The sequence below is a fragment of the Homalodisca vitripennis genome, chromosome 2 (genome assembly GCF_021130785.1).
Source record: "Homalodisca vitripennis isolate AUS2020 chromosome 2, UT_GWSS_2.1, whole genome shotgun sequence".
Classification (NCBI taxonomy): Eukaryota; Metazoa; Arthropoda; class Insecta; order Hemiptera; family Cicadellidae; genus Homalodisca; species Homalodisca vitripennis.
Window position 1 is genome coordinate 9429509 of NC_060208.1, and position 21187 is coordinate 9450695.

The 21187-nt window shown below is 35.6% G+C and overlaps 1 protein-coding gene across 1 annotated transcript; it reads right to left on the bottom strand.

The window, feature by feature from the left end:
* Positions 1 to 1456: 1456 nt before the first annotated feature.
* Positions 1457 to 20388, bottom strand: LOC124353517 (transcription factor Adf-1-like). Its single transcript, XM_046803389.1, has 2 exons — positions 20108 to 20388; positions 1457 to 2322 (listed from the first exon to the last, which is right to left on the bottom strand). Exons 1-2 carry the CDS (start codon positions 20244 to 20246, stop codon positions 1667 to 1669), a joined length of 795 nt encoding a protein of 264 aa, XP_046659345.1. The 5' UTR covers positions 20247 to 20388; the 3' UTR covers positions 1457 to 1666.
* Positions 20389 to 21187: the final 799 nt, after the last annotated feature.

Sequence of the window (21187 nt, forward strand, 5' to 3'; positions counted from 1 at the left end):
CTGTTAAATTGTAAATGATAATAGTTCTATCCAATTGAAGTTTGTACCGACGCAATATACAAATAGCGGTGTTATTGAAAGGTGTTCTCTTCCCAAACTTATTTAAATACCTATAAATAACATTCGTTTAATGTTATTAAGTCACCTAACCATTTCCGTTTTGAAGATAAACGTTCCACACTTCACTTAGTTGGAAGTTAATGTAAAGATTTAAACTTATCCAGTTAAACAGTCCGCATTAATTTAACTAACATAATTAAAGGATTAATCAAATTATTAAACATGAACTATTTCATCGTAAATAGATAATCTAAATTTTAAACTTAGTACAACAGTTTTAACTATACAAGTTTCTCGTTACGCAATATCATTCAACATTTATTGGTGTTCATAATAATGTTAATAACAGCTAATTCTTATTTTTCTTATATCTTCTTATTTTTATTCAACCAATTTGTTTACTTGATAAAAAACACAAAATCCCCTTGGGTATTTTATTACTCAGGTGTAACATATACTAATACGAAAGGAATACAAATTTCATTCTGTTCTGCCTGATTTGTTCAAAACGTTTCAGGAGAAAATGTAAAATTTGAATTTGAAATATGCTGAACAGCTACCACTTTAGACATGAAGTCCGTGAAGCTATTTACAAAACTTACAATTTATATCTGAAATAGTATGTTTGATTCATTAAATTACGAAGAGAATGCACATCTTTAGATAACTACGAGTATTCAACCTCTCAGAACCACCCTCCCCTTTCAACCCCATTAATAGGGTGGGATCGTGGGAGTTATTCAGAATAATTATAACTTTTACCCGGCAGGGATCACTTCTGGCTGGTTTATACCTTCCAGTTGAACCTACCACTGGACACAGCAAATACCGATGTGTCACTTAAATCTGGGCAAACTTATGGATGGCCAGGAGCAGCACATCACTAATCGCAAATGTCTAGATTATGGGGTTCATGGGCAATTCAATAGGTCTAGTCTACTGTGGGAGATGACTGTTGGAGTTGGTGGGACTTGCTCCCTAACCTCAGGGGTTCTTGTTAGCCTCGATAAGGGTGTGCCACCCCCTGCCTACTTTGACTGGAAAGGCTGGTTCAGAGCTGGCCTCCCCTTCTTCCGGGGAGACATGACTTTGAGATGTAGTGCCCTAATTCTTCCTCATGGATCTCGATAGGAGGCGGCCCCTATTCCCTAAACTTACCCATCCTGAATATCCTGTCACTCCGGAAGCAGCGCAAAGGTTCTTATAGGACTAAGGGCAATGTATAAGCTTCTTGTTCTAAGAGAAAAAAAGTATATCTTCATAGTTCAATATTTAAATTTTGTGGTTTAGATTTATTTTTACTAGTTCAAAAACATAATGCAGATGGATTTGTTAAACTAATTTTTTACAATGTATATTTGTTGAAATGGTATGATAATAACAGTAAAGCATACCATTAACAAGAATTACAAGTTTTATTTATACAAATTTACATTATGAATGAGTTTAAATAAATATCACACATTTTCGTAAGGACTTAAGGGACTCCAAACACTCAACGGGTTGCAGCGCGAAAATCGAGGTTTTGCCACGCCTTAGTAATAGATATAGTTTTTGAGATCGTCTTCTCAATATAGTTTATGACTGTTAGCAAAACAATGAAAAACTATTGAGTTGGATGACTGGGAGTTGAAGTTGAAGGTGTTTTATCTTTAGTGTTATAATCCTTCAGTTCGTACTCATTAACAAGGTTTGCAATTTTCCCCTTCACTTCAATCTGCATCGGGGCAGAAAAATTGCGAACTGTTTTTTCCATTGCTTTGAAGAAACTCGATAAGGCATCATCATCCACCAGGTCCGATTCATCTCTTCTGTTCGTTTTGGAATGTACGTATCTTTGTAGAATGGTTGATAAGGAATTTCGTTTGGCGGGTTTTGTCGAGTTCTTAGCCTTAGAACCTTCCACAGGCGATCGGGAACGATCTCTGGAAAGATCCACCTTCAGTCGGGGAGTTCTGGTGTCATCGTGGAGAGGAACTTCAGGTTGGTACTTTACATCCTGTGATTCCTCCAAACTCTCCTCCACCAACAGGACGCCATCCTCCAGGATTTGCTGTTGGCTGGCTGAATCGACGCTCTCATCAGACTCATGGTCCGGATTGGGCAATCGCTTTCTTTCTATCATGTGAGGCAGGATGAATTTCATGATTGTTTCGTACTTCCATGGGCGTTTACTTCCTTCTCCCGGGGTTCTGATCTTCTTCTGTAAGGTCTTTCGGTAACTGTCCCTCAGTTGAATCCAGCGTCTGCGGCAATCAGCGGCTGCAACAAAACAATTTCCATCAGAATGAGAAAAGAGAGAAATGAGAAACTTTATTTCACACAGAAATCATTAAATATATACATGTTTGTAAGTGAAATATGTTCCCAGCAAAGGCATATGCCTGTGTGCTGGGAACGAGCTCTAAAAGTCTACTAAACAAATATAGCAAACATAAAGTATAAATAAAAATATAAGATAGCTGAATTAATTCTAAGAAACAAAAAATTAACTCTTGTAATCAATTTATGACTAGGTTTAATATAACTTAAATTAGCGAATTAGAGATAGATGAGAAAAGAAAGGTAATAGAATTTGAGACTACTTATTTGATAAGCTAATTACAATGGCCTAATTTGTAAAATTATGTAACACTATAAAATTTCGGCATCCTTTCGTCCTGCATGTGAAACTATCAACAAATACAAGACAAATCAGCAATGTCTCTCTCTATATCTTTCTCACTCAGTCAATCTCCCTCTCACTATCTTTTACATTCACTCACACTCTCCTCCCAATTTCTCACTCATTCTCTCTCACACACACCCAGCCGCTTTCGTACACACACACACACACACACACACACACACACACACACACACACACACACACACACACACACACACACACACACACACACACACACACACACACACACAAACACACACCCCCACACACCACACCACTCGTTAGGAATATATAGAAACCATAAACCGTTCAACACCTTCTCTCCCAACTTCAACTAACCATTTGTTTACTAATTTTTTGTAACTATTTATTCTTAGGACATCGTTAACTTTAAGGTAAGCTGGTAAATTTGAATACAACATGTTAATTATGTAAAACGAACAGGTTTTGTTAATAGATTTCGATAATCTAGGAATCACAATTCCAATATTTTCCACTGAACGAGTAAGGTAGTGGTGGCCTATAGGTGTGAAAAGGGTAGACTTGTTGACAAAAATATATAAAATAAGGGTTCTTACATAGAGTTGATTTATATTGAAAACTTTAAATTCATCGAAAATTAAGTTTGTCGGGTATCTTCTGTCTTTCTGTAAGATAGATTTAATAATAGCCTTCTGTACTATTTCTAATGGATTAATTACATTTTTATTTGCTCCACCCCAGGCGATTATTCCAAACTGTAAAACCGATTGAACATAAGCATAATACACACATTTAACAACGTTCAGATTAACCACCCGGCGTAAATTAGCTAAAACAAATATGAATTTCCTAAGCTTGTTCCTTATTGTAATGATGTGAGGGGCCCAACTCATTCTCTTATCAAATGTCACTCCTAAATACTTATATTCGTCCACACTCTCAACACACTCACACGTTGTGCAACCATTCATTCTGCCACAAGTATGTAACCTGAGTTGTAATCCCACAGGATCAGAAGAAGATCTAAGAGAGATGGCCATGTACTTAGTTTTTTGCGAATTGACAGTAAGCTTATTTTGGTCAAACCACCCCTTAACCGTACGGAGACCCTGTTCAGCATAATCATAAGCTTCAACCCAGGTCGAACCCTCGAATATAAGAGCAGTATCGTCAGCATAAAGAAATATCTTGCCATTATCTAAACTAACCCTACCTAGATTGTTCATATATATTAAAAATAGAATTGGACCAAGGGTACTCCCTTGTATAACCCCGTAATCAATTTCTGCTAATCTACTACTAATACCCATTATCAACACCAACTGACGCCTATCACTTAACTAGCTTTTAAACCAATCAAGTGCTAAGTCCCTTATACCAGCATTAACCAATTTTGTTAATAAAATACCACGATCAACAGAATCAAAAGCTTTCGCCAAGTCAATAAACACCATAATACATTTATTATTATTAGGGCCAATTGTTTCATGAATTTCTTTTGTAACCATAAATAAATTATCATTAATATTTTTATCTCTTCTAAAACCAAATTGATTTGAAAACAAGAAATTGTTCCGGGTTAAATAATCAACAAGCTGTAATTTAACACACTTATCAATGAGTTTTGCCAGGACACAAGCGAGAGTAATAGTTAATGATCAAATTTTTTTTGCCACTTTTATAAATTGGAATTACTTTACCAATCTTAAAAATATCTGGATATCTTCCCTGAGACAAACTAACATTAATAACATGAGTAATAGGCATTTTTAAATTTTGAAAATTACTTTTAATAACTTTTGTATGGATCCCATCGACGCCTGGAGCTGATCCCCCTTTCAGTTCTAAAACACTTTTCTCTAATTGTTCAAGAGAAACTGGAGAAAATTGGAATACGGAGTCTATCTGATAATCCTCGTCATTGACAACCACCTCCGTGACAGGAGGGATTGCATTCGCCAAATTACTACCCACATTGGCGTAGTACTCATTAAACTGATCAGCAGCTTCTAAAATATTATCAGTTTCACTTCTAGTGTTTCCAGACAAAAAATGTTCAACAGGAAACGTTTCTTTGGATTTAGAAGTTCCCATAAATTCTCCCAAGTTCTTCCAAAGTTCCCTTGCGTTACCTTTTGCCAATATAATTTTATTTCTATAGTAATTTTCCTTAGCACTTTTTACTAATGAATTTACCCGATTACGACAATTTTTAAAAGCCATTAATGCTAATGGGTTAAAAGGTTGTTTTTTTAATTGTTTACTGAGTTTGTCCCTATTCCTGATTTCTTTAATTAAATTGTTTGTGATCCAAGGTTTGATTGCTTTGTATTTTGCAAGGATAGTTTTTTCTTTGGTACATTTTTTAATGATATTTTGTAAATTTGTAACAAGTAAACCCGCACTAACATTGACATCATCCGTTTCTACGACCGGAGACCAATCTAACTCGGATATAAGATGCCCCACCGCTGTATCGTCAACAAAATGTATAAACTTTTTATTTTTCGATTTTGTTTTTTCTATCCAGTTTTTTAATTCTGTAATAATAAAAAAATGATCCGTCAGTTCGGATTGAATAACTGAGCTTGTTAACTTATTAATTTCCTTACAGTCTGTAAAGATATGATCAATACAACTTTTGCTTACGCTCGTAACTCTTGTGGGAACAGTAATACAACCAATAAAACCGGACCCGTACAAAACATCTAGGTATTGTTGTGAGAGGAGATTTTGTGTTTCCTGTAGTATGCAACAGTTAATATCACCAACTATCCAGTGCATGCGATCCCTGGGCCTATCATTACAATATACCTCCAGGTCTTGAATAAACAATTGTAGGTCAAGGTCAGGGGACGGACTACGATACACTGCGAGTAAACAAAGCCGCTCATTACCTACAGATAAGTTTATCTTTATACTTGTGGCCCCATGCATTCTGACTTCCTCATGCGTAATACTGAAACACTTTCGTACATAGACAATCACACCATCATTTTGATTTCTGCTTACTTTATTAACTATGGCGTCATACCCATCCACACCAACAATCACACCACTTTCATCCAACCAAGTTTCCGTTAACACTATGATATCAAATGTCACATTAAAACTGTTTAAAATAGTTAAAAACTCGTCTATATGTTTATTATAGCTTCTAATATTCACATGCAGGATCGATAAGTTACCATTGGACTGATTGATACCGTTAGACAAATAAAACTGATTTAAATCTTCATATTCAAAAATGCTAATATTCCTGTACTCCGCTAACTCTTCTAAAAACTCTATTGTGGAAAAAAAATTAAATTTATATAAAAATAAAGAATAACTCAAACAAGAATAAGAAAAAGTAAAGAGGACTTAAACTGTTTGATAGCGAATGAGCTGCCTATCCCACCCATACAATAGAAAAACTACCAAATATCCCGCTACTTTTTTATTATTTGAATGTAACATTGATCTAAGCCTGGCTTAAGATTTTACACTATTATTTTATATGTATATATGTATTTCATTTTGTACAGTTATAAATAAATAGAATCATAGCTATACTACCAATTTACCAGTTTATTTTTAGAAGTTTAGAAAAATACTAATAAAATAAATAATCCCAAGACTTATTTATTAATCGTTCAGTACAAACACTGATTCTAACTTACAGAAGTTGCGCTCTATACAGCAACCCGTATATACTATGTATATACTAATTACATATACATATATACATACACACACACACACACACACACACACACACACATATATATATATATATATATATATATATATATATACATAAAGCACCAGAAAAAAAACTTTTCTTTTTTTTAAACTTGTGTAACTAAGATTGCTATAGGTACCTATGCAAAAAAATCCTAATAATCTTGAAATTAACTTCAATACTAATTCTACAATCGACTTTTAGACTATACTTAAACTATTAAGATAAAATTAATTAATTATATAAGTATTGAGATAGCAAGAAATAAAATGTAACTATGTAAACACTTCCTTACGAGTTTACAAGATTAGCTCTAATCAAAAATACGTTTAATTTTCCTTCTAAGTAAAACTTGATTAAAAAGAAGAACATACATACATTGTGATGGAATACATTGTAACACAAAACCATCAACTTTAGTTTGCGGCAGGAACAACGTGGGATTCCTTTGCAGTAATGTTGGAAAACTCTCTACTGGAGGAAGTTGATTCTACCACATTCCTGGGAATTCACCGTGATAGAGGGGTGACCTGGAGTGATCACCACGGATAAAATACTAAGGACAAGGACGACCTGAAAACTCTCAATCCCACAGAACTTCTACTTTCAAGCAACTTCCATCTTGTGTTGGTGTCAAGTTAATCAATAAACTCCCGGACTGTGTTAAAGAATCAGCAAGTAAGAATTTTAAGGCTATATTAAGAGATCTTCTAGATCTTTTATTCTTTTGATGAATTCATGGTAAACCGCTAGGATCAGTAAACTTTACTCTAACTATGTTGCTGAGTAATTGTAATATTGTTAAACAATTAGCAAGTAAGAATAATGTTAAGGCTCTACTAAGAGATCTTCTAGTGTCGAGAGCCTTTGAATGTGTTGCTGAACTCATGGTAAACCGCTAGGATCAGTACATATTACTCTAACTCTGTTGCTGAGGAATTTTGATATTGTTAAAGAATTAGCAAGTAAGAATCATTTTAAGACTCTACTAAGAGATCTTCTAGTTTCGAGAGCCTTTTATTTTATTGATGAATTCACGGTAAACGGGTAAACTGCTAGGATCAGTAACTTGTACTCTAACTCTGTTGCTGAGGAATTTTGATTGTTAAAGAATTAGCAAGTAAGAATCATCTTAAGGCTCTACTAAAGAGATCTTCTAGTGTCGAGAGCCTTTTAATTTGTTGCTGAACTCATGGTAAACCGCTAGGATCAGTACATATTACTCTAACTCTGTTGCTGAGGAATTTTGATATTGTTAAAGAATTAGCAAGTAAGAATCATTTTAAGACTCTACTAGGAGATCTTCTAGTGTCGAGAGCCTTTGAATGTGTTGCTGAACTCATGATAAACCGCTAGGATCAGTACATATTACTCTAACTCTGTTGCTGAGGAAATTTTTGATATTGTTAAAGAATTAGCAAGTAAGAATCATTTTTAAGGCACTCTACTAAAGAGATCTTCTAGTGTCGAGAGCCTTTGAAATGTGTTGCTGAACCTCATGATAGACAAACCGCTAGGATCAGTACAATTACTCTAACTCTGTTGCTGAGGAATTTTTGATATTGTTAAGAAAAAAAAAAGAATTAGCAAGTAAGAATCATTTTAAAGCTCTACTAAAGGAGATCTTCTAGTGTCGAGAGCCCTTTGAATGTGTTGCTGAACTGCATGATAAACCGCTATGGATCAGTACATATTACTCTAACTCTGTTGCTGAGGAATTTTTGATATTGTTAAAGAATTAGCAAGTAAGAATCATGTTAAGGCTCTACTAAGAGAATCTTCTAGTGCCGAGCGGCCTTTGAATGTGTTGCTGAAACTCATGATAAACCCGCTAGGATCAGTACATAGTTACTCTAACTCTGTTTGCTGAGGAATTTTGATATTGTTAAAGAATTAGCAAGTAAGAATCCATTTTAAGGCTCTTACTAAGAAGATCTTCTAGTGTCGAGAGCCTTTGAATGTGTTGCTGAACTCATGATAAACCGCTAGGAATCAGTACATATTACTCTAACTCTGTTGCTGAGGAATTTTGATATTGTTAAAGAATTAGCAAGTTAAGAATCATGTTAAGGCTCTACTACTGAGATCAGAACTTTTAGTGTCCGAGAGCCACTTGTTGAAATGTGTTGCTGAACTCATTGATAAACCGCTAGGAATCCAGTACATATTACTCTAACTCTGTGTGCTGAGGAAATTTTGATATTTGTTAAAGAATTAGCAAGAAAGAATCATGTTAAGGCTCTACTAGGAGATCTTCTAGTGTCGAAGAGCCTTTTGAAATGTGTTTGCTGAACTCATGATAAACCCGGCGCAGGATCAGAACTCTAACTTCTGATTGCTGAGAATTTTGAATTAAAAGAAATAGCAAGTTAAGAATCATGTTAAGGCCTCTACAGACTAGTGTCGAGAGCCTTTTGAATGTTGCTGAACTCTAAACCGCTAGGAACTCTGTTTCAGAGGATTTATGATATTGTTAAAGAATTAGCAAGTTAAGAAATCATGTTAAGGCTCTAAGAGACTATGAGTCGAGAGCCTTTGTATGCGTTGCTGAACTCATGATAAACCGCTAGAGCCTCTGGTTCGAATTTTGATTTGTTAAAGAATTAGCAAGTAAGAATCAGTTAAGGCTCTAACGTAAGAGAGATCTTCCTGATAAAACCGCTAGGTTTTTATCAGTAACTTGTACTTCAACTCTGTTGCTGAGGACTTTTTAATATTGTTAAAGAATTAGCAAGTAAGAATCATCTTGAGGCTCTACTAAAGAGATCTTCTAGTGTCGAGACTCTTTTAATTTGTTGATGAATTCATGGTAAACCGCTAGGATCAGTAAATGTTATACTAACTCTGTTGCTGAGGAATTGTGATATTGGGTTTAATGCTTAGTAGTTGTGTGTGGAATTAATAGGGAGTCGTAGTTACCTGTTGAGTGAATGGGGGAGCGAATGATAATATTATAATACAAATGTTATTTTATTATTAATTGTGTTTATCTGTGTTTATAATTTTTATAAAAGTGATTCGTTCAATACGCCTTGATTCACAGTTAATAAGTGTAGACTTCACCACGACTGAGGTTCTTCTTATAAACAGCTGTTATAAATTTTGTAGACGAAACAAGATTGCCATTAGATATGGGAGTTAGAGTTGCTCTAACTTACCTATTAATGTCCTGGAATTGAGAGCCAATTTACATTATATAATGAGTGTACAACCTAGTTTTTTGTGACATTGATATTGGTTACTTTTTCCCATGAAAAAATTACACCAGCCGCGTTGGTTTCGGTAGAGATTGAAATGGAAGTTATCGATACAGTTTAAAAATTACCAAATGATACATTTTTCATATGTGATTATTTTAACTGTAAGCACTTTAAAAAATCGACAGGCACGTAAATAAAAGATAAATCAGCGTCAGTCAATCATACAAATACTGACTACTTAACAGGAAATGGCGACTTTCTGTATGTTTATCACCTTTATATCACGGTGATATGACTATTATTTGCGTATCTGATTTTATGTTTTCCATGCTAAAAATATGATCTGAGGTGGATTACTCTGATATTTTATAACTATTTTGAAACCATTCCTTTTTAACTTCCAGATATGGCGAATCATCAACAGAAGAGAAGGCATTTAGCACCAGATGGCATGTATCACAAGATTGGAATTGTTTAGAATCATTCAACTGTTTTACGGTCTCAGGAAACCTATTTATTGATAAGGCTGCAACCCGTCTTGGCAAATGTTCGGAAACTGTCAGGCAGCAACTTTAAATCTGGTAGTTGTCCCTACCTCTTGTCTCGTAATTATGAATGTGCTGCCTTGAATCATATTTAAAATGACAGCACATGATCACCTCCAAAAAAGAGCGACAAGAATAAGTAAGAAACCCAAGCTTCCTGAAAATATCACTGGACAGCTCGATGAAACTTAATTTCACTATGATTCTGAATGTTTTTGTAGTCCCAAAACTAGTTCAATTTTGTATTTTTCCAAGCCTCCTCAGACTCTTATCTTGTAAACCTTGACACAGTTGAGCATCTGTGAGACTTCAAAAGTACAAGTATTCTCTAGACTACGTAATACGTACATTCGCCAGAGTTAACTCAACATCAAATATTATCGATTGTAGGACTGTAGGTCCACGCCTAGTTTTAACGAAGTTGGCTGACGTCACTTTTCTGCAGGGTAGGACAGTTAGTCCACGCCGACACCAGTGGACTAACTGTCCTACTTTTCAAAACTGACCTGGCCGTGCATAGATTTTCTACCAACACTCATTCTGATCAGTGATGCTTCCACTACACTCGCACAGCGTACTGCTAAGGCAGTTAACATTAACAACAGTTTACTCAAACCAAAACTCAAGCTATCACATATGAAGTGGATTACTGATTAGAATTACATTTAAACAAATTCCACACAACATTATATTACTATCTGAGTAATTCGGAATTTCCTAATGATTCATAAACATCTATAGTAAGTTGGTATCAATGATTTCTTCTCTTGGTTCATCGTTAGTATAATTCTGTACATGCCGGTAGACACGTCACACATAGTATACGTTAAATGAAATTGACAGTTAATCGATTTATTAATACTCTTAATAATTAAAACGACCATTTAGTTCATATCTAATATATCATATTTATTGTTTTATCAAACTTAGGCCTACGTTAAATAGATAACTATACGAAAACTATATGGAAATATTTTATTACATTAAATAGTAATATATAGTATAAATAGTAAACAAAACATATCTGCCTACAGAGACATACTAGCTTACTTAATAGCGACCATGTGCCGCTAACGATAGGTTGAAAATACTACTCAAACTTCAGTTCGATGAAAACCGGATACAAGAGATTTTCTAGTTTCATTCAAACTTTCAATTGCTATTCATCACGCTGCGAAAAAGTGTAAAGTTGAATTGAAATAGTGATCCAGAAACTACAGGTGATATGTTTAGGTACTAGCAATTACCAGCGACTCCGAACGCAACAAATTCTTAAATATATTTTTAAACCCTATTAGTTTTATCTACCTTCAAAATAAATCGTTAACCGTTCTAAAATTTTTTTAAATAAAAAAAACAAATGCTATAAGGTACGATTACAATTAATGTTAAAACTAGTAGTTCTCCGCGATTTCACACACAATTCCTAGGCTTTCGTATGAGCACTTCTGGTTCGAGTCAGTATCCGAAGCCAATGTTGAGATTTGATTGTTCCTACGATCAAGAAAATATGTCTTAAAGTGTATATTTATGGCCATTGTAATTTATTCCAGGCTTAATATATTTTGTGCCTTGTTTCCTCGAGCAATGAAATATGTATAAACACAAATGTCTGAAAAGCCTACTTCTGTCAAAAGTCAACTAAGATGCGTTTTATAACAGTCTTTAAATTTCTAGTAAAAGTTATATGGTCAAATTTTTATATATGCATTACAGTACTCACCAAGCACTGCATACTCAATATTTGCTAAAGTGTACATTTTGTAGTAAAGTAGATTTTAACTAAACCTTTTAATTTCCTTATCTGAAAATTTGCCTTACTCCATGCTCAATAATGGTTGCAGAAAAGATTGAAATAAGAAGTGTTGTTATTTTCAAGCTTACTCTATGCTTTCAAGACCAAATGTAAACAAATTGGAAATAGTCGTTAAATTAGTTACACATATGATTATGCTGTCATAAAACAATGTTTACAAAGAACAGTTGACTAAAGTTAACAGGCTCATTCAATCTATACTAGTACATAACAATCTTGTTCCGATTACCTGACTTTTTTCCGTGCACTTTAACGATATTTTAATTGGTTTATTGCCACAACTGGCTTATCAACAGGCACTTAAGCTTCATTGATTCTAGGTTTACCTGCACTAGAGTTAGTAACAGTGGTTTACCTCAAGGTTGTGTTCTTAGTCCTTTGTTATTCTCCTTATACATATCAGACATAAATTCGTTTTTGCCGACACATATTAAATCTCTACAGTAGGCTATGCTGACGATATTCTGCTATATTCTTCAAATAAACGTTATGATTTAGTACACACGCAAATGCAGCAAGCCATACGCAATCTAGTTACATATTTTGAAATGTTACACATGGAATTCAATGCCCAGAAAAGTAGTATAATTATCTTTTCCAGAAAAAGAGTTGTTGATCCTGACCCACAATACTTTATAAAGGAACACCGATTACCTCTAGTTGATTCAATGAAAATTCTGGGTATGTTTATAGATAATAAGCTTACTTTCAAGACTCATATTAATAAAATATTGCAACAATGTCTAAAAGATTTAAATATATTGAAATCAATTAGTTGCAGAACAAGTGGAGCGCATCCAGAATTGTTCTGCAGATTTACAAAAGTCTTATCAGTAAGTTAGATTATGGTTGCTTTCTTTATGGATACATTGCCAAAGTTGAATTAAATAAACTAGACAATGTTCAAAATCAAGCATTAAGAGTTGCACTTGGAGCATTCAGTTCTACCCCCATTATAGCTTTGCATGCAGAAGCAGCAATAATACCTTTAAGTCTAAGAAGAAATATGTTAACTGAAAGATTAATCTACAAGATTATTACTCAATGTAAACATCCTGCTTATTTCGGTTTGATGCACTCCAAATATATGGATATGCAGTATTGGGAAAAGAAGAAGATACCTTTATTTTTACAATCATTTAAAAATATTTCTCAGTTGAACCCTAATTTCTATATTAATGAAGAACCTAAAAATCAATGGGATTTTAAAGAACCTCTTTTTGTGATTGGCAGTAATGAAAAACCTAGCACCAGTATAAATATAACAGATTACAATGAGTGTACAATTAATAAGCATCTTCAAAATGAAAAAGTTATATTTTTACAGGCAATAAGACAAAAACTTAACACAACATACAAAAAACTATCTGTGTTTTCACAGATGGTTCAAAAACAAAAGATGGTACGGGGTCCGATTTTAATTTTCCGCTGCTCAATATATCAGGTCAATACTCTTTAAACCCGTATTCATATAGTTAGACAGGCGAGCTAATAGCAATTTTAAAATGTATTGAATATATAAATAATTTAGACTTTAATGATAGTGTTATATTAACAGACTCGCAGGCGCTATAGAAAACAGCTTCGAAGGTTTATCGAAACAAAATCTAATCTTCTCAATAATATTCAAAATATTAGAATCGAAGAAAAATATTTTCCTGCAGTGGATTCCAAGTCACATAGGTATTTCAGGTAATGAAAAAGCTGACAAATTAGCAAAAGAGGCAATCAAAGATGGCGCTAAAATAGAACAATTAATTACATATATCCATAGACGATTTCACAGCGTACCAAAAACAATTATACTTCTCAAAAAGTAACGATCTGTTTATAGGAGTAGATAAAGCCCGTTGGTATAAAGAGGTTGTTGTAACGATACCAAAAATATACATGGTTCAAAAATGTTGAAATGAAAAGATGGGAAATTATCAACATTCTAACACTAAGATTTGGTCACGCCAATATAAATAAAAACCTATATACTATTGGTCAGTATTTCACTCCACTATGTCTGAGATGTACTTTAGGTCATAGTGAAACTTTGGAACATATCTTTTTTACGTGCCCTGCATATGACCATGCTAGAAGCCAAGGTTTAAATTAATAAAGAATAAGTGTGGGATGAATGTTCAAAACTTAACTAAAATTCTCCAGTCAAACGATTTAGAGATTTTTAAAGAATTACTTCAATTTTTGACCTCAACTAAGAAATTTATTTAAAACAAAGTAACTATCTGCATATTGGTAACTTTAATGTAACCTGGATAAGGTGCTTCAACCTAGGAAACCTGATGGACCCATAGCGAGAAGATAACCTAGATCCTTACAGGACTCCTACGTCAAGAAACAAATACAGTAGTACATTGAGGTGGCATGGGATTTCCCGAAGCCTACTAGCCTAGAGCTAACAATTAGAGAAGAAAAAAAATATTTTAATCGTTGTTCTGCTAGTCGAGGCGAAAACGTAGCCAGTCTAGCAAAAACCATTTTAAACGTTATAGTTATTCTTAAGTTATAAACGGTGTAATTAACCCGACTTTGTTTTATGTATATAGATTGTGATTAATTCGTTATGTAGCTTTCTTCTAACGTAGTCTACTGAAAAATATTTAGCAGATATAGAAAGTATCTATATATATATTCACGTTTAATGGAACCATTGAAAATGTTTCGTAAATTGAAAGCGTATTTGTGACGTTTTGAATATATGGCGATAAAAGGTTTAGAATTTTTCAAATATAATGCAGACTTAAATAAGATTAGTTACCTCATTTATACCCAAGTTCAAATACTTTGAAAATAATGCTCATATTTTATTACAACGTTGGATGTTGATAATCACCAATATTGACCACATTTCCATACCCATAAAGAAAATGAAATGCCTTACTTTTGGTAATTCATTCAAATATATTTTAAAACATCTATATGTTTACATGATTTGTTATTGAGTATTTATTCTCCAATTTCGATACATTTTAACCCATTAGAACTACAAATTATATTTAGAAATATGCGCCCTTGAATTATCCAGTTGATTAAGGTACCTGCCAAACCAGTTAGTTCCGGCGGGGCGTGACCAATACAATTAATTGTAATACAAGTGGTGAAATCAATAAAACATGTAAAACAAATCGAAAATCTCCGGGTTCTTGACGGAGTGCCCCAATCAGGTTTGTGCCGGAATGGGTAGAGTAAACCGGCCAATTAGTCTATGGCCTAGCGCTAATTGAATTACAATAAAACATTCTCCGGGTTCTCATCGAAGTGCCTCGATCAGATTTGTACCGGAATGGGTAGAGTAAACCGGCCAATTAGTCTATGGCCTAGCGCTAATTGAATTACAATAAAACATTCTCCGGGTTCTCATCGAAGTGCCTCGATCAGATTTGTACCGGAATGGGTAGAGTAGAGTAAACCGGCCAATTAGTCTATGGCCTAGCGCTAATTGAATTACAATAAAACATTCTCCGGGTTTTTCATCGAAGTGCCTCGATCAGATTTGTACCGGAATGGGCAGAGTAAACCGGCCAATTAGTCTATGGCCTAGCGCTAATTGAATTACAATAAAACATTCTCCGGGTTCTCATCGAAGTGCCTCGATCAGATTTGTACCGGAATGGGTAGAGTAAACCGGCCAATTAGTCTATGGCCTAGCGCTAATTGAATTACAATAAAACATTCTCCGGGTTCTCATCGAAGTGCCTCGATCAGATTTGTACCGGAATGGGCAGAGTAAACCGGCCAATTAGTCTATGGCCTAGCGCTAATTGAATTACAATAAAACATTCTCCGGGTTCTCATCGAAGTGCCTCGATCAGATTTGTACCGGAATGGGTAGAGTAAACCGGCCAATTAGTCTATGGCCTAGCGCTAATTGAATTACAATAAAACATTCTCCGGGTTCTCATCGAAGTGCCTCGATCAGGTTTGTACCGGAATGGGTAGAGTAAACCGGCCAATTAGTCTATGGCCTAGCGCTAATTGAATTACAATAAAACATTCTCCGGGTTCTCATCGAAATGCCTCGATCAGGTTTGTACCGGAATGGGTAGAGTAAACCGGCCAATTAGTCTATGGCCTAGCGCTAATTGAATTACAATAAAACATTCTCCGGGTTCTCATCGAAGTGCCTCGATCAGATTTGTACCGGAATGGGTAGAGTAAACCGGCCAATTAGTCTATGGCCTAGCGCTAATTGAATTACAATAAAACATTCTCCGGGTTCTCATCGAAGTGCCTCGATCAGATTTGTACCGGAATGGATAGAGTAAACCGGCCAATTAGTCTATGGGCCTAGCGCTAATTGAATTACAATAAAACATTCTCCGGGTTCTCGTCGAAGTGATCCGATCAGGTTTAGTACCGGAATAGGTAGAGTAAACCGGCCAATTAGTATATGGCCTAAGCGCTAATTGAATTACAATAAAACATTCTCCGGGATCTCATCGGAATGCCCTGATCAGATTTGTACCGGAATGGGTAAAGTAAACCGGCCAATTTGTCTATATAGCCTTTCGCTAATTTAATTACAATAAAAGAAATACGAAAGAAGTAACCGCTTCTACAACATTTAATTACATCGGCAAATATGCAGGCAACGATATTACATAGAAATAGAAATTTCTTATTACATTACAATAATTGACATTAACGTTACTGAAAAATATTGTCGCCCATTACATTTTGTGTTATTAGTCAATGCGCGTGTTGAAAAGATAATCCAATCCTAGATAGTCCAAGAACCAAATAGTCACATGTAGGCTAATTAATTACATAATTTGAGTTTTCTTATAATCGGTGGAGAAATGTTCCCTATGAAAACATAAAAAAGCGAGGATAGTCACCGAGTAGGCGTGCGTTTTCCTATGTTACTTTTAGGCGTACCTGCTACTTCTTCACGCGATTTTCAAAACACAGTAATCGCTAACTGAACATAAGTAGCTTGTACAAAACCGCTGTACCTGGTGAGTCAGCAATAATCGTAATCCGCAACCACGTCTCCATCAATATCAGTTACTGAAGGATCTAGCAGATAAGAAATCGCTGTACCTGGTGAGTCGGCAGTAATCGTTAATCGCAAACCGCGACTCCTTCAATATCAGTTACTGAAGGATCTAGCAGATAAGAAATCGCTGTACCTGATGAGTCATCAGGGATCATGAATCGCAACCGCAACTCCTTCAATATCAGTTACTGAAGGATGTAACAGATAAGAAATCGCTGTACCTGATGAGTCAGCAGGGATCGTGAATCGCAACCGCGACTCCTTCAATATCAGTTACTGAAGGATGTAAACAGATAAGAAATCACTGTACCTGATGAGTCAGCAGGGATCGTGAATCGCAACCGCGACTCCTTCAATATCAGTTACTGAAGGATGTAACAGATAAGAAATCACTGTACCTGATGAGTCAGCAGGGATCGTGAATCGCAACCGCGACTCCTTCAATATCAGTTACTGAAGGATGTAACAGATAAGAAATCGCTGTACCTGATGAGTCAGCAGGGATCGTGAATCGCAACCGCGACTCCTTCAATATCAGTTACTGAAGGATGTAACAGATAAGAAATCGCTGTACCTGATGAGTCAGCAGGGATCGTGAATCCGCAACCGCGACTCCTTCAATATCAGTTACTGAAGGATGTAACAGATAAGAAATCGCTGTACCTGGTGAGTCAGCAGGGATCGTGAATCGCAACCGCCACTCCATCAATATCAGTTACTGAAGGATGTAGCAGATAAGAAATCGCTGTACCTGATGAGTCAGCAGGGATCGTGAATCGCAACCGCGACTCCTTCAATATCAGTTACTGAAGATGTAACAGATAAGAAATCGCTGTACCTGATGAGTCAGCAGGGATCGTGAATCGCAACCGCATCAATATCAACAGATAAGAAATCGCAGTATAGCGGTGAGTCAGCAGATAAGAAACGCTGTACCTGATGAGTCATCAGGGATCGTGAATCGCAACCGCCACTCCTTCAATATCAGTTACTGAAGGATCTAGCAGATAAGAAATCGCTGTACCTGATGAGTCAGCAGGGATCGTGAATCGCAACCGCCACTCCATCAATATCAAGTACTGAACGATGTAGCAGATAAGAAATCGCTGTACCTGGTGAGTCAGCAGTGGTCTTGAATAACAACCGCGACTCTATCGCTATCAGTTACTGAAGAATGTAGCAGGCAAGAAATTGGTTTGTGGATATCCTGCATTTTTACAGAGTTGGAATTAATTTAAATAAAAATAATACTTTACGGTCAATTTGGTGGAGAATCTGTTCAAACAAAATTTTAGGAGTTAGCCGTTTGAAACAAATATCTATTTGAGATGGGTTTTCTGAAACCTCTGTATTAATAATGGCAGTAGAATACTTCATTCTTACTCCATTTATAACACTGTAATTTAATATTATAAATGAAAAGTTTATAACTACGGGTAATTTTAATAAATATAAAAATTATAATACATCTGAGTTTATTTTTATAAATGGGTTTGTTAATACATTTTTTAACTACAAGAGTTTTACATGTGTAAATTGTTAAAATAAATTACACATTTGGATAATTACTCATGAAAGTTTAAATACGACGAACATTGGGAACTATTGTTAAAATATTAGGGTCTATTTTGTTAGCCCATACAAAATGCTGCAGAGTATTGTATACGAAACCATCACTCTGTAATCGATGAGGTTTTATTTTCTGCGGAAGTATAAATTTAGTTTTACTAGAACGGGGATCTTGTACCGTACATTATCTTATCTTAATGCATCCGGCCATCAAGGCGGTATCCGGCATCCATCTGCCTCACACTGATAAGCATCTCTCAAAATAGTGCGTATCCCGTAACAGAATAACATTCTCATCTGGCGCTACCTCACACTGATAAGCATCCCTCAAAATAGTGCGTATCACGTAACAGAATAACATTCTCATCTGGCGCTGCCTCAAACTGATAAGCATCTCTCAAAATAGTGCGTATCACGTAACAGAATAACATTCTCATCTGGCGCTGCCTCACACTGATAAGCATCTCTCAAAATAGTGCGTATCCCGTAACAGAATAACATTCTCATCTGGTACTGCCTCACACTGATAAGCATCCCTTAAAATAGTGCGTATCACGTAATAGAATAACATTCTTATCTGGCGCTGCCTCAAACTGACAAGCATCTCTCAAAATAGTGCGTATCACGTAACAGAATAACATTCTCATCTGGTGCTGCCTCACACTGATAAGCATCTCTCAAAATAGTGCGTATCCCGTAACAGAATAACATTCTCATCTGGCGCTGCCTCACACTGATAAGCATCCCTCAAAATAGTGCGTATAACGTAACAGAGTAACATTCTAGAGAGTCTGATCACAAGTGCGTGAGGGAGAGCAATCAAATATTAGAAAGTATATAAACCTACAGAAAAATGGGAATGGTTTTGGTTGCGGGCTAGCAAAATTGCCAGAGTGAAAACAAAAGATTACTGGATTTACAAAGATATTGAAAATCTTATCTTGTTTGTAAAGATAATCTAGGTTATCTTGATTATAAGGTTATCTTTGGGTTTATAGATCACGTAATTAATGTGACATAATTAAGTAAGATGAAAAGTACGACGTTCAATCGTATAATTCTAATAAGATAATGTCAAAATTGTTGTAAATACGTCAAAATGCAGTAATGTAAATAAATCTTCTGACCAGTTTCACGAACTTTGTATATAGAAAGACCTATGATGATTTAAAGCTTTGCCCCTAAACAAGCTGATAGGATGAAAGTCGAGAACAATGTGAGATGCAAGTAGCTGACAGGTTGTCACGCGCAAAATACGAAGCTGTGCGACGTGACAGTTCAATTCAAACATTACCTCCATCTCCAACTTCCTTCACTCCCAGTCCTACCACTACTGCACCATCAGGTTCACCGGGAGGATGGCTGGTTGTGGAAATGTTTTGGACTCTGTACTGGCACTTCGTATACGTTTCTACAAGTACATATCTTTATTTGCATACATTTTGAAACACAGAATACGCCTTTCAGCCGTCATCAGTCATGTTTAAAGACTGTTTATAATAGAATACAGTAGAGGTTTCTCGGTATTGTCTTACCTGTGAAGGACTCCAAGTTTTCTGATATCTCATACCATGTTCTCTCCCTCCGCCTATTGTCGTGGTAGTCGGGATCGTTCGGGTCGTACAGGAAGGGGTGAGCCTTCACCAGCTCAATCAACAACTCGTCTTCAATCATGCCCAGTTGCCTAAATTTCACCGACTCCAGACATACAACCCACGGTACGCGCACTAGTATTCAACAGTTGGGCTCACACTGTGTCTGGTACGTCGAGTGTTGGACGTCACGGCACGGCGCGGCACCGTCACGGTACGGCACAGAACCGTCACGAATCTAGCGGTAGCGGATTGATTTCGGTGTCGTGTGCGCGCGCAGCCGTCAGGGACGTATCTATCCAGCTAGATGGCGGGGTAGGGCGACATACCAATATTAAGGTGCAGTGTGGATATTATTCTTTCTAATTATTTATATTACTGAAATCGGTATTGACAAGAAAATCGTGTAATTAAACAGACCAATTACTTCAAAAAACTGGTTAAATCCAAACTTTTAAAAATCAGTAGCTTTGACAACTTTAGCCTTTAATCTTTAGTCTTCAGTTCACTCCGAGTACCAAAAAATTATCTAAACGTTTTAAAATACGTGAACGTTTACTTTGAAAAGTGTATAAATTCCCAAAACTAGTCAATTCCCTTACAGTTCTACAACCAAGACAATTTAAAGTCATCCGCCATATTGCAGTGTCAAAACACATTAAATTCGTACGTCCAAGATGACTCTTTTGTTAGAACAGATGAAAAACTGCTGAATTATTATGGTCTACAGCAGAATGTACTAGAAAGGCGTTAATTTTTATTGTACTGCTCTGTTAAACCTTGAAGAGACATGTTTACCTCTTTGGTAATTATTGTTATGTTTTTAGCTAATCGAATTAGTGCATCACTCTATTGCCTAGCAGTCTAAAAAGACTTATTGATTTGCTGAGTCAAATTGATATTGAAATATTTAAGAAATAAACAAAATTACTATCGGACATTAAAATGTCTAATTGTTTGAATTGTTTTAAGAGCATTATAAGTATACTGTAACACTTTCTAATTAATTAACAACAAAAAACC